This window comes from Barbatula barbatula (assembly GCF_947034865.1).
Source record: "Barbatula barbatula genome assembly, chromosome: 23".
Lineage (NCBI taxonomy): Eukaryota > Metazoa > Chordata > Actinopteri > Cypriniformes > Nemacheilidae > Barbatula > Barbatula barbatula.
The window spans coordinates 6,151,532-6,175,421 of record NC_136786.1 but is presented as its reverse complement, the minus strand read 5'-3'; the positions used below and the strand labels follow the sequence as shown (position 1 = coordinate 6,175,421).

At 37.8% G+C, this 23,890-nt stretch overlaps 1 protein-coding gene across 1 annotated transcript in view; it reads left to right on the top strand.

Moving 5' to 3' along the window:
* Positions 1-21,359, top strand: part of dipk2ab (divergent protein kinase domain 2Ab) — a 41,185-nt gene extending 19,826 nt beyond the window's left edge. Inside the window, exons 3-4 of the mRNA XM_079487535.1 lie at positions 14,687-14,990; positions 19,584-21,359. Of these exons, the coding sequence (XP_079343661.1) occupies positions 14,687-14,990; positions 19,584-19,915 (636 nt within the window). The 3' untranslated portion in view covers positions 19,916-21,359. The remainder of the gene's footprint in view (positions 1-14,686; positions 14,991-19,583) is intronic.
* Positions 21,360-23,890: the final 2,531 nt, after the last annotated feature.

Genomic DNA, 23,890 nt, shown 5'->3' with positions numbered 1-23,890 from the left:
TCCCTGTGGTATCAAAAATCAATATATTTGTATGTATCGAAAACAAAGATAGAAATTCCAGTATCTTGACAACACTAGATTACACATGTCTCTTCTCTCATTGTCTTCAATGGTCTGTAGTCTATGATGGAATGTGGAGGATCAGATTTTGGGGGAAGGGGTAGAGAAATGTCTGGCAAACCGTAGAATTAGCACAGCACCCCGCAGGGATGAGCGTTCTCTGCAGACTGGCTGGGTTTTAAAATTTAATGGCCAAGCAAAATGCCAGACACGGGCTGTTCTGCTTTCACGGTTGTGTGGCGGACCGTAGGTCAACGATGGAGTTTGAGGGAAAAGGTCAGGCGATTAATGTGAAGAACAAAACAACTTATGTAGTTCTCCCTCCACTGCTCTTTAAATTGGCTTATCAGACTGTGTAATGCGTGTTACACAGCAAGTGAGGTCATTGTGGTTTTTTTTATGGTGTTATCCTTCATCTGAACTGAAGCTAGACTCTTGTCCTGACGTGATCGTTGCGGGTTTGAGGGATTGTGGGGCGGGAGAAAATGTGGAGAATTTCACCACACCCTGCCGGAGTGTTTTAAAGGAATTGTTCACTTTCAACATACATTTTCATGATAATTTACTCACCCCTGTTGTCATCCAAGATGTTTATGTATTTTTTTCTTTAGTCGAAAAGAAATCACGGTTTTTGATGAAAACATTCCAGGATTATTCTCCATATAGTGGACTTCAATCGACTCCAAACGGTTAAAGGGCAAAGTTTCAGTTTCAGTGTAGCTTCAAAGGCCTTTAACCTGATACCAGATGATGAATAAGGGTCTAATCTAGCAAAATTAATTTATTTGTAAAAAAAAAAATTTATATGCTTTATAAACACAAATGCTCGCATTGCTCTGTTCTGCGAAGTGTGTTTACGTATTACGTAATTACATAATCAATTGAAATGGTCACGCTTGACGTACGTAGGCGGAATCCAGCATACGCACACGAAATGACCATTTTAAACAATAAACAGACACAAAGACTTTAAATGCGTGTCATTAAACATACAACAACTTTTGAACATTCTCCACATTTGTAAACATCGACTTGGTACTTCCGCCTCCGTCAAGCGTGATTTTTTTTCAGCGTAATTACGTTTTACGTGAAGTCCTGAACACGCTTCGTAAAACAGACCAAGGCGAACATTTCTGTATATAAAGCATATACATTTTTATTTTTTAAAAATAAATAAATTTGGCTAGATTACACCCTTATTCATCATCTGGTATAGTTTAATACCCTGTGAATGTGCACTGAAACTAATTTTTACCTTCAACCGTCCATTGAAGTCCACTATATGGAGATTAATCCTGGAATGTTTTCATCAAAAACCTTGATTTCTTTTCGACTTAAGAAAAAAATTCTTTAGTCGATGACAACAGGTCTTGGATGACAATAGGGTTGAGTAAATTATCATGAAAATGTATGTTGAAAGTAAATAAGAAAGGTTGGCTGATAATTGCGGTGTAATGTAGCGGTTTATGCTTTAGAGCTGCGTCAACATCTCTTCTGGTATTATTGTATTAGTTCAATAATTCAATATTTCAATAAACCTCTTAAATAATTGATGGAGGGACACATCTAAAGACTTGCATTAAAGAGCGATGGGCTTTTGGGCTAATCATAAGGAACAACCTACAGTAGCAACCACTCAGAACACCCTAGCAACACAGCATTGTCTTGGCAAATTTTGCATAGGCATCTCATTCTATATGACTTTCAACGTTCAACTTTGCAGATTATTTTCTTCATCGGACGCAAGATACCATCTGTCCAATGTGCAGCGGAGAGTTACGGTTTGTTTTAGGTTTTTAGCAGGTTTACGTGAAAAAGTTTACCATATTGAGACTGACAAAACAAAACGCTCCCTAAAAGTTTACATGAAAATATATATTTTTTGGTCTTTTCTTCACCTTCATGTTGTTTTATATAAATCTGTTCATGACTTCTTAGGCAGCTATTTTGAAAAATAAGTAAATGGGGTTCAGGGTTCGTGGAATACCAGCATTCTTCAAAATATCTTCTTTTGTGTTCTTCAGCAGAAAGTCAGTCATACAGGTTTGAAATGAGACGAGGTGAAAAGTTAAAGTATTTTGACATGATCACATGGTTATTTGGATAAATGCAGGTGTTGGTCGATGGAAGGACAACATTGTATTCAGGAACACAAGCAGTTTGTGGTTAAAATTTGGTTGAACAAATGATTCTGTGTTTGATCCAGCTCACTACAAGACTGAGAACTAATATAAACATCTGCTTAATGAAATCTGTGCCTTGCTGTTAAATTAAATATCACATCATATTTTCGGCCAATTTCACCTTTGACATTTTACCTATTTGCATTTCATACAGAATGGTTAAAAGGGATGATCACATCACATAGAAATATCCGGATCTTTCTCACACACTAATCATATTTGCCAAATTGACAGATTCTGGCATTTCTCATTAAAAGTTGTTCGCATGTCATCAGCTCTTTGTTCAATTGACCAATGTAATTTTGTTCAATTGCCTGGATTCTTTACAAGGAATTTATTATTTCATACAATATCAGCCTTTTACACTGTTATAATTGAAGTTCTGTCGAAATCGAATTAAAGTGACGGCTCACGGTGATGTATACATTTTTATTGAATCGCTGATTAGAGATTTAATCCAATCATTACATTTTTTTATAAATTAAATATGCAATTCAGTGACAATGCACATAATGCTTTGTGAAAATATACACTATGAAATTTAAAAGTGTCTTATAGTGTGGACTATCCCTTAATTTTCATAAGGGACGGAAACAAAGGTTTTGAAAACATTGACCCATTGTTATTCATGTGGAGCCATGTGACCCATTCCACGTAAAGCTATAAGCAGCATGGGATTTATTCTGTGTTTATTATATTATTACTTTGACACAATCCTTTATTAAGTTGTTTTCTTTAGCATGATTCCCAGTCCACATTTTCTCTTGCTTTATAGTCTTGTCCATTTTTTCAAAACTCTTTACGATTCACTCCGCTCACGGTGTGAGGCGATTCACGATCCTGGTCTCACAATACGATTTATTCACGTTTTGTTGTTACGATTTGTAATGAAGTTCCACAGAAGGAAAGGAAGGAGGCGGGAACCGGCGGACATTTAAACAATACAACTTTAATTAAACAAACAATTAACACCGAAGCAACCGGCAGCCACCTCACGGTAGACTGCCGGCCATAAAACAAACACAAACTTAACATTTGTCCGGGCCCGGTCCTCTCTCGTCAACAGTCCTGCCGGTCATCCTTTTAAGCTCCGATCTCCTCCGTGAGAGATGCGGGACCGGTGTGCACACAGCTGTTGCAACTATCACTCACGCCACCGGCCCCGCCTCACGGCACTCGTCCCGCCTTCCTCACCACACGATTATTTCTCAAATGCTGCACATTTCTTTGTAAAATCAAAATATATTGTATGTCAAAAAATACTACTGCAATTTTAAAACAAATTCCAAATAAAACAAATTACCAATGCAAAAGTATATTTAATACAAACAAATTTAGACTTTTGTCTGTGCTTTTTTATGTATTTTTTACCGTTTTCAAAGTTTGCAGTAAATACAGAATCCCCTGCTGTTCAAAACATGTATTGTGATTCAAATAACATCTAAACCGGCTTGAATTGCCACATTTTAATCGATTTTTAACCGGCTTATAGTGATTCGTTCCATCCCTATTTCTGCAACATTTCAAAGAGGCAGAGAGTAAATAAATGCCTCTTATATTTGCGTACTGCAATAAAATGTAAGCATTTCAAACGTTCCATTGTAGTTTAACAACCTTTGGCTAACGTTTAAAAACTTGAATGTTGGACGAAGAGATTTTTTAAACGAAAACGGTTTTCAGATGTTTTTGAATTTGTGTAGATCAAGCTTCAGTAGGTTTTGGAACAGAGTCAGTGTCACGGTTTGGTAATATTTAACATATGATAGGTTTCTGTAAAGCCAGCACTTAACACTTCACAGAACATTAAACACAGAAAATATTCAGTTAGAGCTGTGTATGTACGCATGGTTAATGCTTTAATGCTTTTTTCTTTAGTGAATAACAGAGGTCAGACAATTTCAATCTGTAAACGGTATGAAAATATGCATGTATTTAAACTTACAGTTAATCTATTATGTATGCAACACACAGATATATTTGATCGACGAAAGTGTACTGGCTACACAGCACTGACTCTATGGAAAATGACTTTCAGGTCAGTCCCTTACACCGGTCTTAGGCCATCATACCATGTATATTGTTTAAACTTGGTCGATGTGATTTCTGCAGCATGATTCTGTCAGAAGGCTGACCCCACACAAACTGCCATAATGGTTCTCTCACCTACTGACACATACAAATAGCTTTTCTAAAGCACAGTCTTAACCGTCTCACTTGTGAACTACAAACACACAGTAAAGGTGTTCTCGCACGGGTTACACTGCATTGTAAAAATGCCAGGTTTATGCTTCCTCCTCTCTTTTAGATGGATAGTTATTTTTCTACAGCTGCGTCTCATTTTTTACAAGGGTGAGATTCCTTTTTCATTTTCTGTCTTGGCCTTCAAGGTGGGAAATACACATTCATAGAGCAAAAATAAAATCACACCCACAGAAATGTATAATTATAATGGTAAGGTGTGATAGATTGCTACTAGTTACCCAAGCCTTAAAGAGCCCACCCTAAAATGGAACCTAAACAAAAAGGTCTCTAGATTTGGTTCTGGTTCACATTTGAATGCAAGTTTATTTCATATTTTGTGTTCTATCGCAAATTCACAAACAGTGGTATGCACCTAAGCCTAATAACTCCGGGTTGCAGATCTTTTAGGGATGATAAGGCAGACATAAAAAGAGGAGATTTACATGTCTAGGTAAAAACAAAATTCCATCTCCAAAATCTGATAGTTAAGGAGTATGCGCAGAACAATTTTGCTCGCTTTTTTACACAAAAACATCCCTTCAGTAGAATGACGGTATAACTGCTTATAGCAGTCAATCTAAAGACCAACAGAAGATGGTGAATTTATTACAAAAGTGATGGCTGTAGCATCTGAAAGGATATGGCACTCTTTAGTGTAATCGCTTATTTTATTGTGATTTTAAATTGTATACTTTATTTGTTTTTGTTATATTTTGTTAAGTGTTTTTGATGATGAAATTCATGATATTATGATTATTAATAGTGATTTACTAATAATAATTTAGATCTTAATCTCAACATTAGCCTTAATAGGGCTATTTTCAAATTGTGTTTATTTTTTCTGGATTCTGTGTTCTCGGACTTTTACTGTTCAATATTATTTGTATGTATTTGCACACATGAAAAAAATCAGCATAATATAGTATTCACTTATAAGCTTTATTAAAAAAACACTTGTGCATCACATTAAAAGCCTACAGTAGGTTCTTGTTCCACACAGGAAAAAATGGGTTAAATCGGGCATTCTGTACGATCAAGACGATAAACCAGTTTCTCACCAGCACATTTTTTTATTTAGTTTTTCTTAAATTTCAGTAGGCCTACTGTTGTTTAATGTAGTAATATTTCTTCAATAATATGTACTTATTTATTTTCAAAGTGTTTTTTACTAGCACGTTTACTTTAGATAACAATTTAACATATTAACACAAATAATAAGGGGGGAGTTGTAGTGAAATGTGAGTGTGTTTAGCACGTTCATGTTAACCAGACTTTTTTGACAGCTCGCTGCAAAGGGCCTTTGTCAGTATTACATTCATTATAGATTATGTGCCATTCTGCGTTATACAGCAATTACATTTTTATTTCTGGATTCCGTCCGTGTTTTCCGTATTTCGAAATTCACATGGCTTTATCCTTAATACAAAAACCTAAACTAATCTAATCTAATGGAGTAGTCTGATCGTAGTGGCCCAGTATCCCTATAGTTTAGTTGGGATTGGTAGAGGGTGGAAATGGCCATAGTGTAATTATGACTTTTTGGTGCTGGCTGTCATTTAAGGGGGGATTGGGGGAATTTTAGGTTGAAATGAAGATAAACCACAGTGAAGCCACTTGTTATTGTATAAAAGAATGGAAATTTCCCTCTGATCATTCTGAGAGGCCACTGTATCACTTCAGTTTGCTCTCTCAGCACTTCTGAATGCTACTGAATTAACAATCTCTCTCTCACACACACACACACACACACACACACACACACCCACGTGCTTAGGTTAAAGAACGGGAGCAATTTCCACCCAAGCAGTTTTTTATATTAGAGTTTAGTCAAAGTTAGGTGATTTTTCCACTATAGTGCTGCATCGGTGACCTTAATAACTTTTGGTTCCTGGATTGGAGTTTACAGTGCATGTTGGGGAATGTGATTGGTCGAAGAAATTGAACAGCCTTCTCCATGGGCAAAAAAAATGCATTTAAATGTGCGTTGAGACAATGTTAATAGAAAGTTTCCCCTCAATAATTACTTTATATTTCTTTTCTACAAGCATTTCTGGGTCATTTTAGTGATTGTTCATGATTGAGAACATGAATCCCTACAGGAGTGAGTGTTCTGAAGAAATGTCATAGTATGAATCACTTTAAATCCAAATAAGAAATTGTGATGTAGTGATTTTGCATCGATTTAACTGGAGCCACTGCAGTAATTCACATTGATGAGTCCTGCTCAATGTACATCAAATTTTAACTTAAAAACATGCATCTAGACATCTGCATTCTGTTATATTCCATTGGTCTTTGTCCAGCTTATAAACACAGAAACATCTCGCACTATGTGGATTTATATGGAAAATGTCCCGTATCGGGGTCAGGTGAACCCAGCACCAGTCCAATTATTCAAGACTTCTTTAACAACACTGCGTAGTAGACTTTGAAAATATGGTCAGAATGAACTTCTACACATGCAGTGTGAAACAGCTTGGGGGTCCCGTAGGTCTTTCTATTGTAAAGGCCACTCTTTCCCTTATTAACAGAGCCAAGACATCAACAAAGCCCAGCACTAAAGCTTTTGGCTTGCTGTTTCTCTTTACAAATCTCTCTCTTTGAGGTTAAGAGTACCCCGACACACACACACAATGGATTTTAGCCCGTTCTCTTGAAATCTGCCTGAACAAACCCACGCAGGATGTGTGCTGGGAGTGAGCAGCGCTGTGAGACCAAGCTCCTCTCTCCCGATTGACCCGGTTTTTCTGTAGGGTATCAACCGTCCCTAGCCACAGACCTCCGGCTCACGCTAATCACTAATATTAGACTAGACTTATATTGTTATTACTGGAAACTGCGTTTGATGGTGCTTTGGAACCAATTGGATTTGTAGACATAGTTGGCAGTGTTTATCATGGATTAGAGGGGAGCGCGTTTTGTGTTTACTGCTGGATTTGTTGGCCTAACTGGAGCATGGCCTGATAGTTTAAGTCTTATCTCATCTGTCCTAGAGCCCGACCGAAATGTTTTTTTGGGGGGCCGATACCAATATTAGGGAGTAAAAACAGTCCGATATTGATATATCAGACGATATTCTTTATGTATATTATAGTACAGTATCAGTCAAAAGTTTGGACACACGAACTGGAAGTGTTGTAGAATACAGTATAAAATCTTCATAACAGAATATAAATAAAAAATGTTATTTCAAATTATGTGAACAAAGATATGTAATGGTGGCAGGGTATTTAATTTGACAATACACTGATTGATTTTTCAAAAATATAGTAGGGACGCACCGTTTGCAATTTTCTTGGCCGATTCCCTTTCCGATTTATTCATGAGTGAAACCTGCAGATTCCGATTTTTTTCGATTCCGATTTTCTATCCAAAAACTAAAATTGACAGTGTATATATATATATATAAACACCATATTTACTTTTCTTCAAAGCACATTTATTCATAATAAATTTAGTTTTCATAAGATAAATGATTGAATATTACAATTTCAAGCTGCATTAAACTCTTAAATTGTGACTGAAAAAAAGTATAAATGAAATGTGTGTGAATTGTAGGCTACTCTTAAGATTTATATATATTTGCACTTTTTTGTTAGTAAATAACTGAATCAGATATACATCACATTAGGGCTGTGCAAAATTATCGATACAGCTAACTATTGCAATAATTTTTTTCACGATAGTGTATCGATAGTCCAACCTATAGTATCGATACCTTAAATAAGTCATGTTTTGAATGGATTCAAAATGACGTTTCATCGCATAACCATTTTTTCCGTTCCTGTTAATGTCGCTGTGATTCGCTGTCATACGTACAATGTCTCAAAAGTAAGCGGGTGCGAGAAAGCAAATGGCGTAAAGTAGATTCATTCATATAATATCACCAACAAGCTTCCGTATATCTTAGCTCGTGCAAAGAAAATAACCGAGTCGGTGGTGTATTTTATTTGTAAGGATTTGCGACAGTGTGGTTGAAAACCCCGGCTTCGGGCATATGGTGAACACTAGCTGTGTTATGTGATTCCGATTCGCAGCCACATAACGGACGTAGAAGTATCCGGGATTTACGAAGAGGTAAAAAAATCCCTTAGCTCGGTAGAGCGAGTGACCCTGATTTGCAATGCATCGTATGTTAGGATTACATCACAACCACAGACACGCGCAATACATGAGACGAGCCATACTGGCATAAACATTGCGGAGTTACTGAAAACTGCACTGGTGGAGTGGGATATAAAAGAGAGTCATACTGACAATTTCAGTTTTATGAATAGATTGTAATGTACTTTGTTTTTTATTAACAACATACTGAAAAAAATACGTTTTTTGTGGCATTTGCATTTAAATGTTTAATGACTAAATATGCACTTTAAACATTATATGTTCGCTGTTCAGTAACACTGTGTAAGCAAGATGACAAATACCTCTTATAAATAGCTTTGTTAATAAAATTGAATGGAATCGTTTGTGTCTGCAGAGTTATCACTATAATGTGATGAACATACCAGCATACCATAGATTGTACACACCAACATGTATTTTTAGCTCACTCTTAATTTGTATTTATTTAAAACAAATTATTGCAATATATCGAACGTTTGTATCGTATCGAATGTATTGTGATATATTGTATCGGGACCCATCTATCGTGATATGTATCGTATCGTGAGGCCCTTGCCAATACACAGCCCTACATCACATACAGTAGTGTTTTACACCATTGTGTAATATTTTGGATTTTAAAAACAAGTAGAAGTGTAATATTAACTAAGTGAAATGACCATAGTTAACGAAACAAGCAATCAGGTTGAATGGAATTTACATTTGTTTTGGCCAGATTGAACGACTTGAACATGAGTTAAGCATCACTGTTAGAGCCCTAATGAAGCCCTAATGAATATTTTCGCTAAATTCGAATAGCGATTTTATTTTTTGAATAACTATTGCAAGATCGAATATTCAAATTTTCTAATATTCATGCACACCCCTAGTTGGCGGGTGGACACCGTGTATCGCCAGTGACAATAAACCTAGAACTGACAAAATATACTGATGAGACCGAAGTGATGGCATTTTTAAAGGACGGTGTAAATGTTATATTAAACTTGCATTAAATGGGAAATGTGTTTTGGTGGATCACATAACAGAGCGAGAACATTGTGCATTGCACATTTTTCATGAATAAACAAAACTAAGGACTTCCGCCGGCAAATTTGATGTTGTGTTTCCGTGTATGCGGAGAGTCCCCAGTAGCAAACAATGAAGTGCACTCTTCTGGACAAACTAAGTAATTACACCATCTAAAAGCATTTTATCAAGTGTGCTATAAAAATGTTTACATCGGTGGCATATCTGCAGCATATACGTCGATGTGATATATCTGCGACATGCTCATATAGGAAAACCGATAAAGCGGTCAGGCTCTAATCTGTACCTTTTTAGAAGCCTCAGATAAGGTGTCAGAGGCTTAAATGCGACATCAAAGCCATATAGCAGCTGCATGCACACTGCAGATAAAAGAAAATTAGGGAGGAGGACTGACAGATTACAAAGAGAGCGAGGAAGAAATTGTTAATGTGAACACTGTGAGTGCACCTTAATAGTGCATTTTATTTGTTTGTGGGTCACAAGAGTGGGTGTTTTGAAATGCAAAAATAGACATTGCATATAATGCATTGTATACTGCATACTATAAAATTTGTAATGCATTTACGCATTTGGCAGACGCTTTTATCCGAAGCGACTTGCATAGCAACAAATTTATAGGACAATGCTAAGTATGTGCAATCCTCTGGGATCGAACCCACGACCTTGGTGTTGTTAGAACCACACTCTTACCACCGAGCTACAGGAACCTTACATAATGAATGAATATCTACATACACTGCAGGTCCCGTTACAAGGAATTCAAAGTGTTGTTTCAATAGTAGTTCTAAACGGACAAACTGCTCTACAGATACTAGGGCTGAACTATTAATAGTGTGAGACGATGCGATTTGCAAATCACAAGCTGCTGCAACGTGGACACGATGTGAAAAATATGAAACTCGTCCGTTCTGCTTCGAGTGGCATTCAGAAGACTGCGCGCCTCGCTGAAGATCTGTTAAAACTTGACGCGCACACCCAGCCTGTGTCATACTCACGCATATCTGCCCTGTGCGGCACGTCTCCTGGACATGCCATTTGGACGGCAAGTCTCCACAAGCGCATCTGGCAATATGGACGAAACTTGACACGCGCGCACCCTCTGTCAACTCACGCTTGGCTCCGCATTTCAAACAATTGTAAATTCTATATAACGGTTTTGCTCATTTCTCTTGGATGAAATGAACATTCGACACATTTTCTAATTGTTTTTAAAATCCCAATACTTAAAAATGAACAAATGTATATGTAACTATGTACTAATAATAATAATAATAATAATAATTCACTTACACAATAGAAAACTTTATGGATTTAAGGGTTATAATGAGAGTTGAATTTTGTGCCCAAAACACACTTCAAAGATAATTTTTTAATGGTTTTAATGGAAATAATTAGAATTTCTAAAATGTTTTTTATTGTTTTATTTCAGCAGGGTAACTATACCCATACTGTGCTTCACACTATTGACAATATTGAGCTGAAGCTTGTCTTAATTTAAAATCGCAATGTCTGTCCAAAAAAAATAAAATTGATATTTTCCCAAATCGCACAGCCCTAATAAATACGTCATCTCATTTGGGAAAGAACTGAAAACGTGACGACATCTTAGCCCTGTGTCAGCCAACGTAGTACTTCGAAAGGGAGAGGGGGATGGAGTGAGCCATTGGTTGCAATTCGTAACCTCAACCCCTTAATAGTAGTTTTCTATTACAACGATTGAACGTTTCTTTGATCACTTCATTTCTGATAAGTGACACCAGGCTACTATGTTCGTCGTGAAATCTTATCGGTCAAAATTGACATTTAACTAACATTTAAATATGAAACAACATCTGATTGGCGGTGTAGCTCGGTGGTTCAGTGAATAAATGAAAGAGATTGTAGATTATTAGTAATTATTATATTTAAGACACTGTAAAGTTGAAACAAGAGTTTGGAACGGTTTTATGAAGTGGCTAATTCTAAAAAAAGATTTGCCTAATGCGTCGATTATTACATACACCTAGTATACACTATGTAGTGCACTGGGGTTGGATAATGTGCATTTTTGCTAAATATTTTACTGCATACAGAAAATGTGCATACTTGTGTACTCTCTACATACTGCACAAAAGGTGTTGTTCACCCTTTCTAGCGCTGTAAAGAAAGGACTGAGCCATTTTTCGTACTGATTGTGTGTTTTTAAATAATATGTGTATAGTGAAATATTAATGAGATTCTCCATTAAACTTTAATCAGATTCTGAGGCAGATTAAACTAGACTATTAGATTTCTCCAACTGTGAAATAAAAGGGAATTGGATTGCAGTTGTATGCCTTTTCGAGTGCGCGGTGCGGTCTGTCAATATCAATGAAGCTTGTGTGAGCAATTTGAGCAGCTCTGAGAAATAACACGGGTAACATTATTGCGGAATATCAGCCATGCGGTCCCATCAAAAACAAGACGAAGGTTTGTACGTTTCATATATAAAACATTAAAACAGAGTGATGCTCCCGTTGACTAAAGCAGGCCGTGTGCTCCACATAGAAAATGTGTTTGGTTTTCCTTTTATTTAGCTTTAATTTGTACTCTTTCATGTCTAATTGCCTTTGCTCTTCCACACAGCAGTAGATGAAATGGAAAGAGAAGCCATAATGAGACATACCCACCACACAAAGCCCTGAGAGACCAACCCAGATACTTGGGTACAGCTGCTTTACTCGCCTCATTTGTGTGTCTGAAGAGGCTCACCGAGAAAGTCACAACTATCAGATGCCTCCCTCAGATCCACCATTTTTTTGCCCAGATGTGACTCGGACAACAAAAGCACCGCATTCCATAATCTGCTGACTTGCATTCGATTGATGTTGTATGTTTGCCTCTTGAAGTATACCTCCTACCCATTCGCTTAGCATTCATCAACAAACTTTTACTTCTCTGTTTGGACCGCTGTCAGACTAACACCATTCATAACTCCCCCTTTCTCCAATTTACTGTTATTTCTTTAACTTGGCCAGTATCAGTTGTCTGTTTTGCTTCCACATCGGGTTTACTTTAGTTTCATATTTGCGCTTTGTGGTCAGGAACTTTTCGCCTCATGTGTCATGTGTAGAAAACCGTGCATTTCATGTGATCGACAGCTAATATCATCATTTTTCACACATTTCTGAAAGTCAGGTTGCCAGCAAGCATATTGTTTTTACAGAACAGTTTTGTTTACAAATATGCAAATATTTAAGAAATTGAAAAACATTGAAGTATTGTCAAGTGTAAAAAAGAAATATGTGAATAAGTTTCATAAAAAAGTTGCATTTTGTTAAAGGACCAATATGGGATTTTAGGAGGATCTATTGACAAGTAGGCTATGCAATAGAATAAACAAAACTACAGGTGTATAAAGACTTTACGTAATAAACTGTTACGTTTGCATTATATGTAGATAGAAATAGCTCATTCTAAGTTAGAGTGAGTTTACATACATGGAATACGCTATTTTGCGCCTCCATGTTTTTTTACAGTAGGCCTAAACGGACAAACAGCTCTACAAAGCACGTTTCCTCTCCCTCTAACATGCTGTAAGTAGTCTGGTTCTCCCTGACTTTGTAAAGGGAGAGAAAAACATCTAATATTCTCTACACTAATGCGTTTCATATGAAAACAGTTTTCGTTTTCAAAACGCTCTTCATCCATACTAGTGTTTTCAAGCGTTTCCCAAATGCTTCCCATCCACACTGAAACGTCTGAAAGTGCTTGCATCCATGTACTGCTTATGAGTTAAACCTTTCTGCCTTATGTCGTGACAATGTGAAGCAAAGACACAGTTATTTTGCGCAGTATTTTGCAACTCATTTCTACAAATTGTTTATTTAAAAAAAATGACATTGAATAACATTTTATAAAAAAATAACCTTTTTATACAATTAAATATGAATATAGTATAATATAATCATATATATATTTATATATATAAAATAAAACCTAAATAATTATATTACTAGCCACTAGCCAGACCGATCAACAAACAAACAAAGGAAGTTAACGACGGGCCAGGCGTGTGCATCTACTTGACAGACAAATGGCCAAAAAAACCACTAACCCTCTTCTCTCAACAGGTAGTGGTCTAGCTAGTAACTAGTAACTTTGTATTAGCACCTATTGTATCATAATATATATATTTCAAAGATCTAGGCTGCACTAGTTAGATCAACCGGAACCAGGGACCCTTCCAATAACAACTGATGCATTTGTTGCATCAAAGAGTGCAGAACAGTACTCTACTCTCAGCCAGTCTTGTCTCATTGTTCCAAGGTTACCACAGCGGGCAGGACGCAGTCCAAGGTTACCGGAGCGGTCAGGGCGCAATCCATTCCCAGACCTGACAAATGCTGGACGAAGGACGTGGCGACTACTAAACTTCAGTCGCTATTAGATTATTAATGATAATTTTAAATCTAACTTTGTTTTTTATTTTGCCTTGTTGTGCAAGCACTGTCGAGCTTGTGCAGAGGCAGCAGTTTTTGCCAGAGGGGAACTGGAATCCCCTGGTTAGGCCTGGTCTCCCTCTGAGGTTTTTTTTCTCCTCCAATGGAGTTTTGGGTTCCTCGCCACCGTTTGCATACTGTTTTGCACTGTTTTGCCTGGCCGGGGGGCCGCTTGAATTTGATAGTCTTATTTAATTAACTCTGCATATAGGAATTTATTGTGTGTCTGATATTTGACCTGTGTTTTGACTTCCATAACCTTTTGTTTTACTTATAATCAATGTTTTCTTGTACAGCTGCTTTGTAACAATGAAAAATTGTAAAAAGCGCTATATAAATGAAGCTGACTTGACTTGACTTGATTGTACTATTGCTTTGTATGACAAATCGCTTATTTGCACCCCGAACGCTTTGTAAGTCGCTTTGGATAAAAATGTAAAATGTAAAAATGTAATGTAAATCTGATGAACCCGTTTGTTACCGTGAAAACACACTGTTTTATAAATGATGCTTGTCAATGGTTTGGAAACCGTTAAATGTTGCTAAATATAAACTCCTTCATCTTTGTGATTTTTTTTTTTGGCTTCTCAGAGTTTCCCATCCGATGAAGGCTGGCCTTTCGCAAAGTACCTGGGCGCTTGTGGGCGGATGGTGGCGGTGAACTATGTTGGTGAGGAGCTTTGGAGTTTCTTCAACGCACCATGGGAGAAGAGAGTAGATCTGGCCAAGCAACTGATAGACATTGCCGAACAGCTCACTAACAATGACTTTGACTTTGCTCTCTACCTGCTCGACGTCAGTTTTGATAACTTTGCCGTGGGCCCGCGGGACGGGAAGGTCATCGTTGTGGATGCAGAGAACGTGGTGGTGGCCGACAAGAGGCTGATTAAACAAAGTAAGTGAATAAAAAAAGAGCTCCTTCCCCCATTTGATCTCATTTATGGTCAATGAGTTAATTTGTTTATTACTTATGCATGTGTCTTAAATTGGGTAAAAGCCCATAAATAAGTGAACACTGTTTATATATGCATCGTGCTGAAAACCCACCGGAATTGGTTTCACATATGTCTCCTTTCCTCCCACACCCAAACATTGTTTAAAGTTGCACTCGCGATTGAGGAAACAGTTTATTCAGACGTGTTTTTCTCTCTGAGACTAGAATCTTTCATATTAGTTAGGACACTGTTCAGCGCTCAAGATTTGTACCTAAAAATGCAAATAGATTACGTGTATTTGTGTAGGGGGTGACTAAGAGACCCCCACATGTGAGGACTAAATGACGCCAGTCCATTCCCTCTTCAATGGCTATTTGTCGCTGTGCCAAAAGCTTCACAGAAGAAGGTCTGTCATTGAATTTGGAGAGACCCTTTTAGGGGATGTTGTCCCCTTTACACGATAAATAGCTCCGGCGGGATGAATTTAAATGGGCTGAACTCAGTTTTTAAGGGAAACTAAAGATGGCTTGGTTTTTACAGCAAGCTTAAGGACATTGTATTCCATTTCAGTGGACAAGTTAGCATTACTTTAAGAATTCGACATAAAAACTACATTATGCACAAGGTAGAAAAGCCCTTTGTGATGAACAAATGATGGGACAAAGGTTGCTGGTCAGGTAGACTGCACGTTCAGCAGTGTTTAAAGAGCACAAAGCAACATTGATCCGCAGGTCCGTAATGAAATTATCCGCAGTGCTTTGGAGAGCAGACATCTTGGATACAGGATGTTTATCTAACTCAGCCATGCAGCAAGAGCCATGGACTAGAATGAATTTAGATTTGCAGCGCCGTGCCGCTCCGCTCCACTGACTCACAATAACATGCGTCTCCTTGGCCTACTAAAGATGATCAAGTAGTTTCCTTCCACCCTTTCAATGGCTGAATGTCTTGTTTTCCCATAATACACCACGGACTAAAATGATGCATGTACAGACTGGAAAAAAACTAATTTTCATAGAAATTGTGGATCTGTTATAGGACCTTATTTAAATAAGAATGAAGACATTTCATGTTTTAATATAAAAATGTAAGGAATATTTCTTGGAAGTTAATTTAAGGGTACATTTATACAACAAAAATATACTAACAATGGAAGTTTTGCGTGCAGATGACAATGTTGTCAAAAGATCGGCAGTAGTTGGGGATGTCACTTTGTTCTTTTACAAGGCGTTGAACTTTAACTGTTTATTACACATGCGCATGATGTCTCCATTTTGACAAATTTGGTTTCGTAGTTTACACTAGAGGTCTTCACGGGTCCAAAAATGTGGACCCGAACCCCGAAGGGACCCGTGATTGTGCTACACCGACCCGACCCAGACCCGTCCAATATTTTTTAAGTTTGACCCGAACCCATTAAGACCCAAGAAATGCCATAAATGTGCTATGCGGACCCGACTATTATTTGAAAGTTAGACCCGAACCCGGCCGGAATGAGACCCTGGACACGATCAGCACAAATTCTTCAGCAAATTGCTGTTAAGTCAGTAAACAAGTTGCAAACATAAAAGTTGTCGTCTTACCTACTAACGTTACTCCCTCGTACCGGATTGTGATGCAATTCATTACTAATGTGGTCTCCATGTTATTCCTTTCTTGCCGATTGATCAAGCAGCATTACTTTACCATTATCTATGTGCTCTGAGACGAGTCTGAACAACAATTTAAGATATAACAAGACGCTTCATTTATATCAATATAAACATGAAATGGGATAAGTTGCAATGTGCGCTATGGTGGAATATGTCCCGCCTTCTAAATAAAAGAGCCTATTGTCACTGCTTAAGCTCCGATTGCCAAAGTTATGCTGATTTCCGAGTCTGAAAGGTGACGGCTGCTGCTGACTGAGCTCGCAGTTTTCTTTCATCTAATTTTAAGAGTTAAAACAAAGTTACAAAACACAAACGGTGCTGAATTTTAATTTCCTCGGGTATTATCAAGAATATTAAATAGACCCGGGTTCTCAGTGTAAACCAGACGTCTTCACAAAGACCATAATGTTCATTCATGCGCAAAGATACAGATGCACACGTGCTGATGCTGATGATACGCAACTTTATGTTTCCTCGAAGCCTCATGAAACACAGCAATTCCATCGAATAGTGGAATGCATTGTCGATATAAAAAAGTGGATGAGTAGCAATTTTTTATTACTGAACTCGGACAAAACTGAAGTGTTACTTATCGGACCGAAAACCGCCCTACGTAACAACCAAGAATACTGCTTAACTATTGATGGATGTTCCATAAAACCCTCATCTTCAGCTAAGAATCTTGGCTTTATATTCGATAGTACTCTGTCATTTGAGAACCAGGTCGCCAACACCTGTAAGATTGCGTTTTTCCATCTTAAAAATATATCTAAATTACGTCATATGCTGTCATCATCAGATGCGGAGAAGCTTATACATGCCTTTATGACATCAAGACTAGATTACTGTAATGCACTATTAGGTGGTTGCCCTGCAGGCCTATTACAAAAACTCCAACTGGTCCAAAATGCGGCAGCTCGAGTTCTTACACGTACAAAAAAGTATGAGCATATTAGGCCGGTTTTGTCAACCTTGCACTGGTTACCTATAAAGCATCGCATAAATTTTAAAATCTTGCTTATTACCTATAAAGCCTTGCATGGTTTAGCTCCTCACTACTTGAGAGAACTTCTTACGTATTATAGTCCATCACGTGAACTACGCTCTCAGGCGTCAGGTCAGTTGGTAATACCTAGAATTTCAAAATCAAGTGCAGGCGGCAGATCCTTTTCTTATCTAGCGCCTAAACTTTGGAACAGTCTTCCCTGCAATGTCCGGGAGGCGGACACTCTGTCAGTTTAAATCTAGACTAAAGACGCATCTTTTTAATCTTGCATACACTAGATTATCATAATACATGTATTTCAAAGATCTAGGCTGCACTAGTTAGATCAACCGGAACCAGGGACACTTCCAATAACAACTGATGCATTTGTTGCATCAAAGAGTGCAGAACAGTACTCTACTCTCAGCCAGTCTTGTCTCATTGTTCCAAGGTTACAAGAGCGGAGCGGGCAGGGCGCAATCCATTCCTAGACCTGACAAATGCTGGACGAAGGAAGTGACGTCCCTACAAAACTTTAGCCACTATTAGATTATTAATGATAATTTTAAATCTAATTTTTTTTATTTTCGCCTTGTTGTGCAAGCACTGTTGAGCTTGTGCAGAGGCTGCAGTTTTTGCCAGAGGGGAACTGGAATCCCCTGGTTAGGCCTGGTTTCCCTCCGAGGTTTTTTTTCTCCTCCAATGGAGTTTTGGGTTCCTCGCCACCGTTTGCATACTGTTTTGCACTGTTTTGCCTGGCCGGGGGGGCTGCTAGAATTTGGTTGTCTTATTTAATTAACACTGCATATAGGAATTTATTGTGTGTCTGTTATTTGACCTGTGTTTTGAATTCCATAACCTTTTATGTTTTACTTATAGTCATTTTTTTCTTGTACAGCTGCTTTGTAACAATGAAAATTGTAAAAAGCGCTATATAAATAAAGCTGACTTGACTTGACACGTACACATTCCTTAGATATTTGATATGAGGCTTATGTAATGAATTTGAGAATTAGCACAACAATATTCACTGTTGTGAGTTTTCAATGGAATGTTTTTTTTCTCGGTCAGTAGTAAAGCAGGTATATGTGACAGGCTTGTCACATGTGTAACTCTCTATAAATGGATTCTGTGTTCACCTTGGTTCTGTCCACACGGACAGAATGGTCTTTAGTTGTGATTGACTCCGTGCATGTGTCTGGGGCCCGGGGCAGAATGTGATGTTGGAAAAACTTGGATTGAGTGCATTAAGTTTCTCATACGTAATTATGGTTTGGCATCTCCTGGGCTTTTTTACTCTGAACAATTTGATCATTAATGCGTCTCTAAAGAGTTTCTCATCATAGAAAATGTTATTTATTTGGTTATCTGGTTGTCAGGTCTTTGAAAAATAACTGTGGAGATGAAGGTTGTATGGATCATGGTTGTGTAAATAGAAAGAGGCTCATTTGTGTCGTCCTATTAGGAAACAAGCTTGAATCCAGAATTGGACAGTTAATTTCCTCTGTGCTACTATGAAGTAATATATTGCTCTCTTGGTTCAATAACTGATATGTTCATTTTGATCAAACTGTATGAGTGTGTTCAAATATCACGATTTATTAAAAGCAGAAAAAAATTCTCACCCGAAATAAGGAAATCGTTCTACTCAAGACAAAGCACGAAATTGTGATGTTTTTTTAGGTGGCACTATTTATCATTAAAATGGCCACAAAGGATTTTTTTTAATGGAAATCAATTAAAATTGGAAAAACTGAGAAAACATTTCACATTTTTATTTATTTAAAGTTTTAGTTGAGGCAGTGAAATTATTAACTGAAAATAAAAATTTAATTCAACTTCAAATAACTGAAGTACAGTTTTTGGTATATTTCCTGCACGGCTGGTTTCTTACGGTTGTGATATTGTGTTTGCAGATAAGCCGGAAAATTATGATGTCTGGTACGAGAGCAAGTTCGAGGAGTGTGACAAGGAAGCCTGTCTTTCCTTCTCTAAAGACACGTTGTGTTCACGGGTGACGGTGGACCATAACTATTACGCCATCTGCCAGAACCTGCTCTCACGATACGCTACGTGGCGGGGCAGCTCCGGCGGACTTCTTCACGACCCCCCGCCGGACATTGTCAAAGACGGCCAGCTCGAAACTCTGTTGGAAGAGTGCGCCAACCCCAAAAAGCGGTATGGCCGCTTCCAAGCAGCTAAAGAACTGCGTGAATATCTAACCCAGCTAAGCGGCAGCGCTAGGTAATGACCGTCCATGACTGTCAGGGCTGATCGTCAGCCCATCAATGTCTGATGACATCTTCAGGGTTCGGGGATCCCTGATGGACTTGGAGGTCTTTCATCACTAAGCTTAATTGTTTTAGACCAATTGTCCATTACTACCATTAGTCATGTGTACATTTCGTTTCACTTACATGAATTGTTAAATTATTGAAGAGTCTTGGGTTCATTGTTTTTATTCCGTGGTTTATTTTGCAATAAAGGCAGCAGTTATGCTGTTATTGTTAACATCCTGTTTTCTGCTGGATGTCAACTGACAAGAGCCTGTTTTCTGCATAATTGACTCACTTACATTCCAGTAAAAAAGAGTTTGGTGTAATTTTGGAAATCTGTACATAATTAGAGCAGATTGGAGAGGAAATGAGTTGGAATTGCTTTGCATATACCAAAGAGTCTGCTTTTATGTACCTCTGAACTAAGGGAACAGAGCTGTTCTGTACAACTGAGCCTGTTCAACCTAACAATTCACCCATAGAGCGTCCACGCCAATGCGTTGATGCTAGTGGTAAAGGTTTGTGTTTGTATCATCAAGCGAAATCCACAGAGGTCCAAAATAGATCAAAATGATGCATCATTATTAAATCAGAGCCGGGCCCAGGTGTCTAATTGGCCATTAACTATAAATGATGTATCAGACTTGGAAAGGTGCATCCACACAGACCAAAATCAAACTTTGTCTTTAAAATCCATCGTAACGTTTAAATTTCACAGTTCTGCAATTGAATTAATGGAAATGTAATGAAATGTCTCTAACACTTAAGATCGTTTAACTTGGAGACATCAGCCTGCTGGTTTTTTTCTCTTCCCTGGTTTGATTTTGCACTTGGTGGACCAATCAATCAGATCAGTATGCTAATGAGAGCGCGTGAGATAATGAAAGTATCCGAGCGCTTGACTGACAGCATCACTCCATTGAGCCTGGAGTTTGAAAGCCAGCTAATCGCTTTCAACTTGATGTTGCCGGAGCGAATTAATAAAATGAATTAAGATTTGAATCTTTTCATTTCGATGTTTGGCCTTTCAGACCCTGAATGGTCAAAGCAATAAGTGTTTATCAGCTGAAGATCCCCTGCTCTTGTTAATTCCCACCGCTAAACGGATACATGGCCTCTCTTTGGGCACGCGAGCGATTCTTAGCCGCTTTTGTACTGTAATTATATTTCAGTTGAGTATTATATCAGCTGTGTCTGATTTTACTGTGCCTTTCATTCAGAAGTTGTATTTACAACTAAGTCGGTTTAAATATCAAATAAATGAATATATATCTATATATACTCAAAGTGTCTGTTTTGTTTTTGCTTCTGTTGCTTTGTTTAGTAAGTGTTAATGGTCAGTGACGTGAGATAACGGTTGCTTAATTGACATTAATGCGAATCAATAAAGGATGTGCAGTAAAACCTGGAGAGAGCAAAATAACTATTCCCTGTCAAGTTTTTCTGCTGGTACACACTGCCCTGTCATATTGCGTTTTCATCACCGGAGACGTAAAAGTCATGAAATTAACCTCTATTGAATATCTATATTTGCCGTATAGAAAAAAATGTCCTTAGAAAAACATACAAATCTTACTACATTAAAAGAGCTTATTCGAAGACTTTGCATGGAATTCACACAAAAAAGTGATCACACGGTTTATTATTGTCAGTTTTTTTCAGTGTGTGCTAGGTTAGAAGCATTGTGGACTGTTATGATGTTAAATTCTGGCTAATGTGAAGCATAAGCATGCAGAAATGAGTCCCGGTGCAGCAACTCAGACGCCCTGACAGCTATTAAGATCCGCTATATTACTGCGACACACGCTTCTCTTCCTTTGATGATCAACTTTTTTTGCATTGGTGCAAGTACAACAATCTTCCACCATCTAAAAAACTTTATCCCTTGGGCCAAACACACTTCAAAGCATTAAGGAGAAACTGTGAGGTACATGTAAGCAGCTAAATGATGTGTTTGTGTGAAGACAAAAGCCACATACTGCACTTTTCTCTTACCGTCAGTCTATAATTACGCCTCAGTTTTGACGAACGCCGTTGTCTGTCTTCATCATAACACAGACGCCTTATGCACATTGTCGTCTTAAGGTGTTTTATGGAGCAGAATCATTTCAATATTGTGAGCTTACAGGGGAACACAGCAGGAAATGTTTCTGACTTCAGAGGCCCCTCTCATCCACATTTGTTGAAATAAACATGAACCTCAACCAGCCCAAGTGCTTTTATCGATAGAGGAAAGCCACTGGTTTAAAAACGTCTGCAATCTCCCACTCTTTTGGTACCCTACCACTGTGCTATGTACCCAAACGAAAAGGTTCAAAAACAGCAAGGTTCGCTATTTTGGTAACATTCACAACCCCTGACCGTAATGCAAATAATTGTGTACCATAACGTATAATACCCAACCGTTCGGTATGGTAGAAAGGAGTCATTATTGAACGTATACTGATATATTGTGTACTTTTAAAGCTATAATTAAATTTTCAGGAATACATTTTTACTTTGCGATTAAAGGTGCACAATAGAGAATGTGAAGCTGACGTCAAGCCCTATGTTCCATGTTGCAGTGGTGGCGCCATTTTGGGAGGGTCATAGTCCAGTGTTACTATTGTTTTGTTATGTACCGTTGCTTGTTTTGTTTGATATATGGAGAAATTGTAAGTGACCGAGTTTTTAACACAGCAAGACTGACCTACCATAGTTATATTTCCTAATCAAACAAAAACAAAACACTGCATTTAACACACTAGCAGTGATCCTCCCAAGATGGCCCAACATTCAACATGCTTTGACATCGATTAACAAGCTCTATAGGGACCATCACAGCACATGAACACATTTGTAGTTCCAAAACTAGAAGTACCTGCTAGAAAAGCTTGATAAAGACTACATTTTAGCAAATTCTAAGCGATAAAATATCGCATAGTTTTGATTCAATTACTTTTTTCTTAAAATAAATTCCATTTGTCCAACAATTTGAATGCATTAACTATTCTATTATTTACAATAAGGAGGTGATCGCAAACCTTTGACCATAAAGACAATACAAAATGGCAAACTGTGGTTAGTTGTTCAACATTTCTGTCAAATGGCCTTCATTGCAACAAAAAGCTGCAAAGTGCACCAGACTTTATGCCAAGAGTCAAAATTCTCCCTCTGCAAGAGTAGTTTCCAGAGAACTGTGTTGTCAGCGGCAGGATTTAGCTGCTGTAAATGTTCTGCTTGTCATTCGATCCCACCCCAGCTATAACAGCAGGGCAACTAAAAGCTACCACCTCTGAATCACGTCTTTCTGGCTTATCAGCTGAGCACTTTAAATAAAAACTATGCTGGGAAGGTCCTGGGATACGTTATCTTAATCTGACCATAACTCCAGTTTGGCCTGTCAGATGGCAGGTCTTGTGTTAAGGTCCTGATATCTCATTTAGACCAGAAAGTGAGAAACCTCCCTTGTTTCCATTATGCAGCCAGAACCCAAAGAAAATGAATAGCGACAAAAGGAAATGTTCCCAACACACCGGTGCTCCGCCAACTCGATAAAAAGTCCATTTACTGTATGCTTTCATACGGGGCCAAAGAAAAATAAAATTGTTGGGAAAAATAGCTGCGGCCGGCTATTTCAGAAATCGTTTTGCCGTTTAACCACGCTAGATATTAAACATTGGGGTGATTTATTTGCAAAAGAAATTTTACCCGTTTAGTTTTTCGTATTTTCTCGTTTTAGAATTCTTTTCTAGAAAATTTATCTTGACTTAAGTTTTTTTGCTTTGTTATTTCATTATTATTTTATTATTTTAAGCACCATATACTGAAAGAATGGAGACTTCCAGAACATCAAGAATGTTTGTGTATGCATGTCTATGTCTGACAGATGGTATGCAATAGTTGATGGGGTGATATACCCCTAGCAGGTGGTTAAATGCTTGTGGCAATGATCTTTCCTGTTGAAA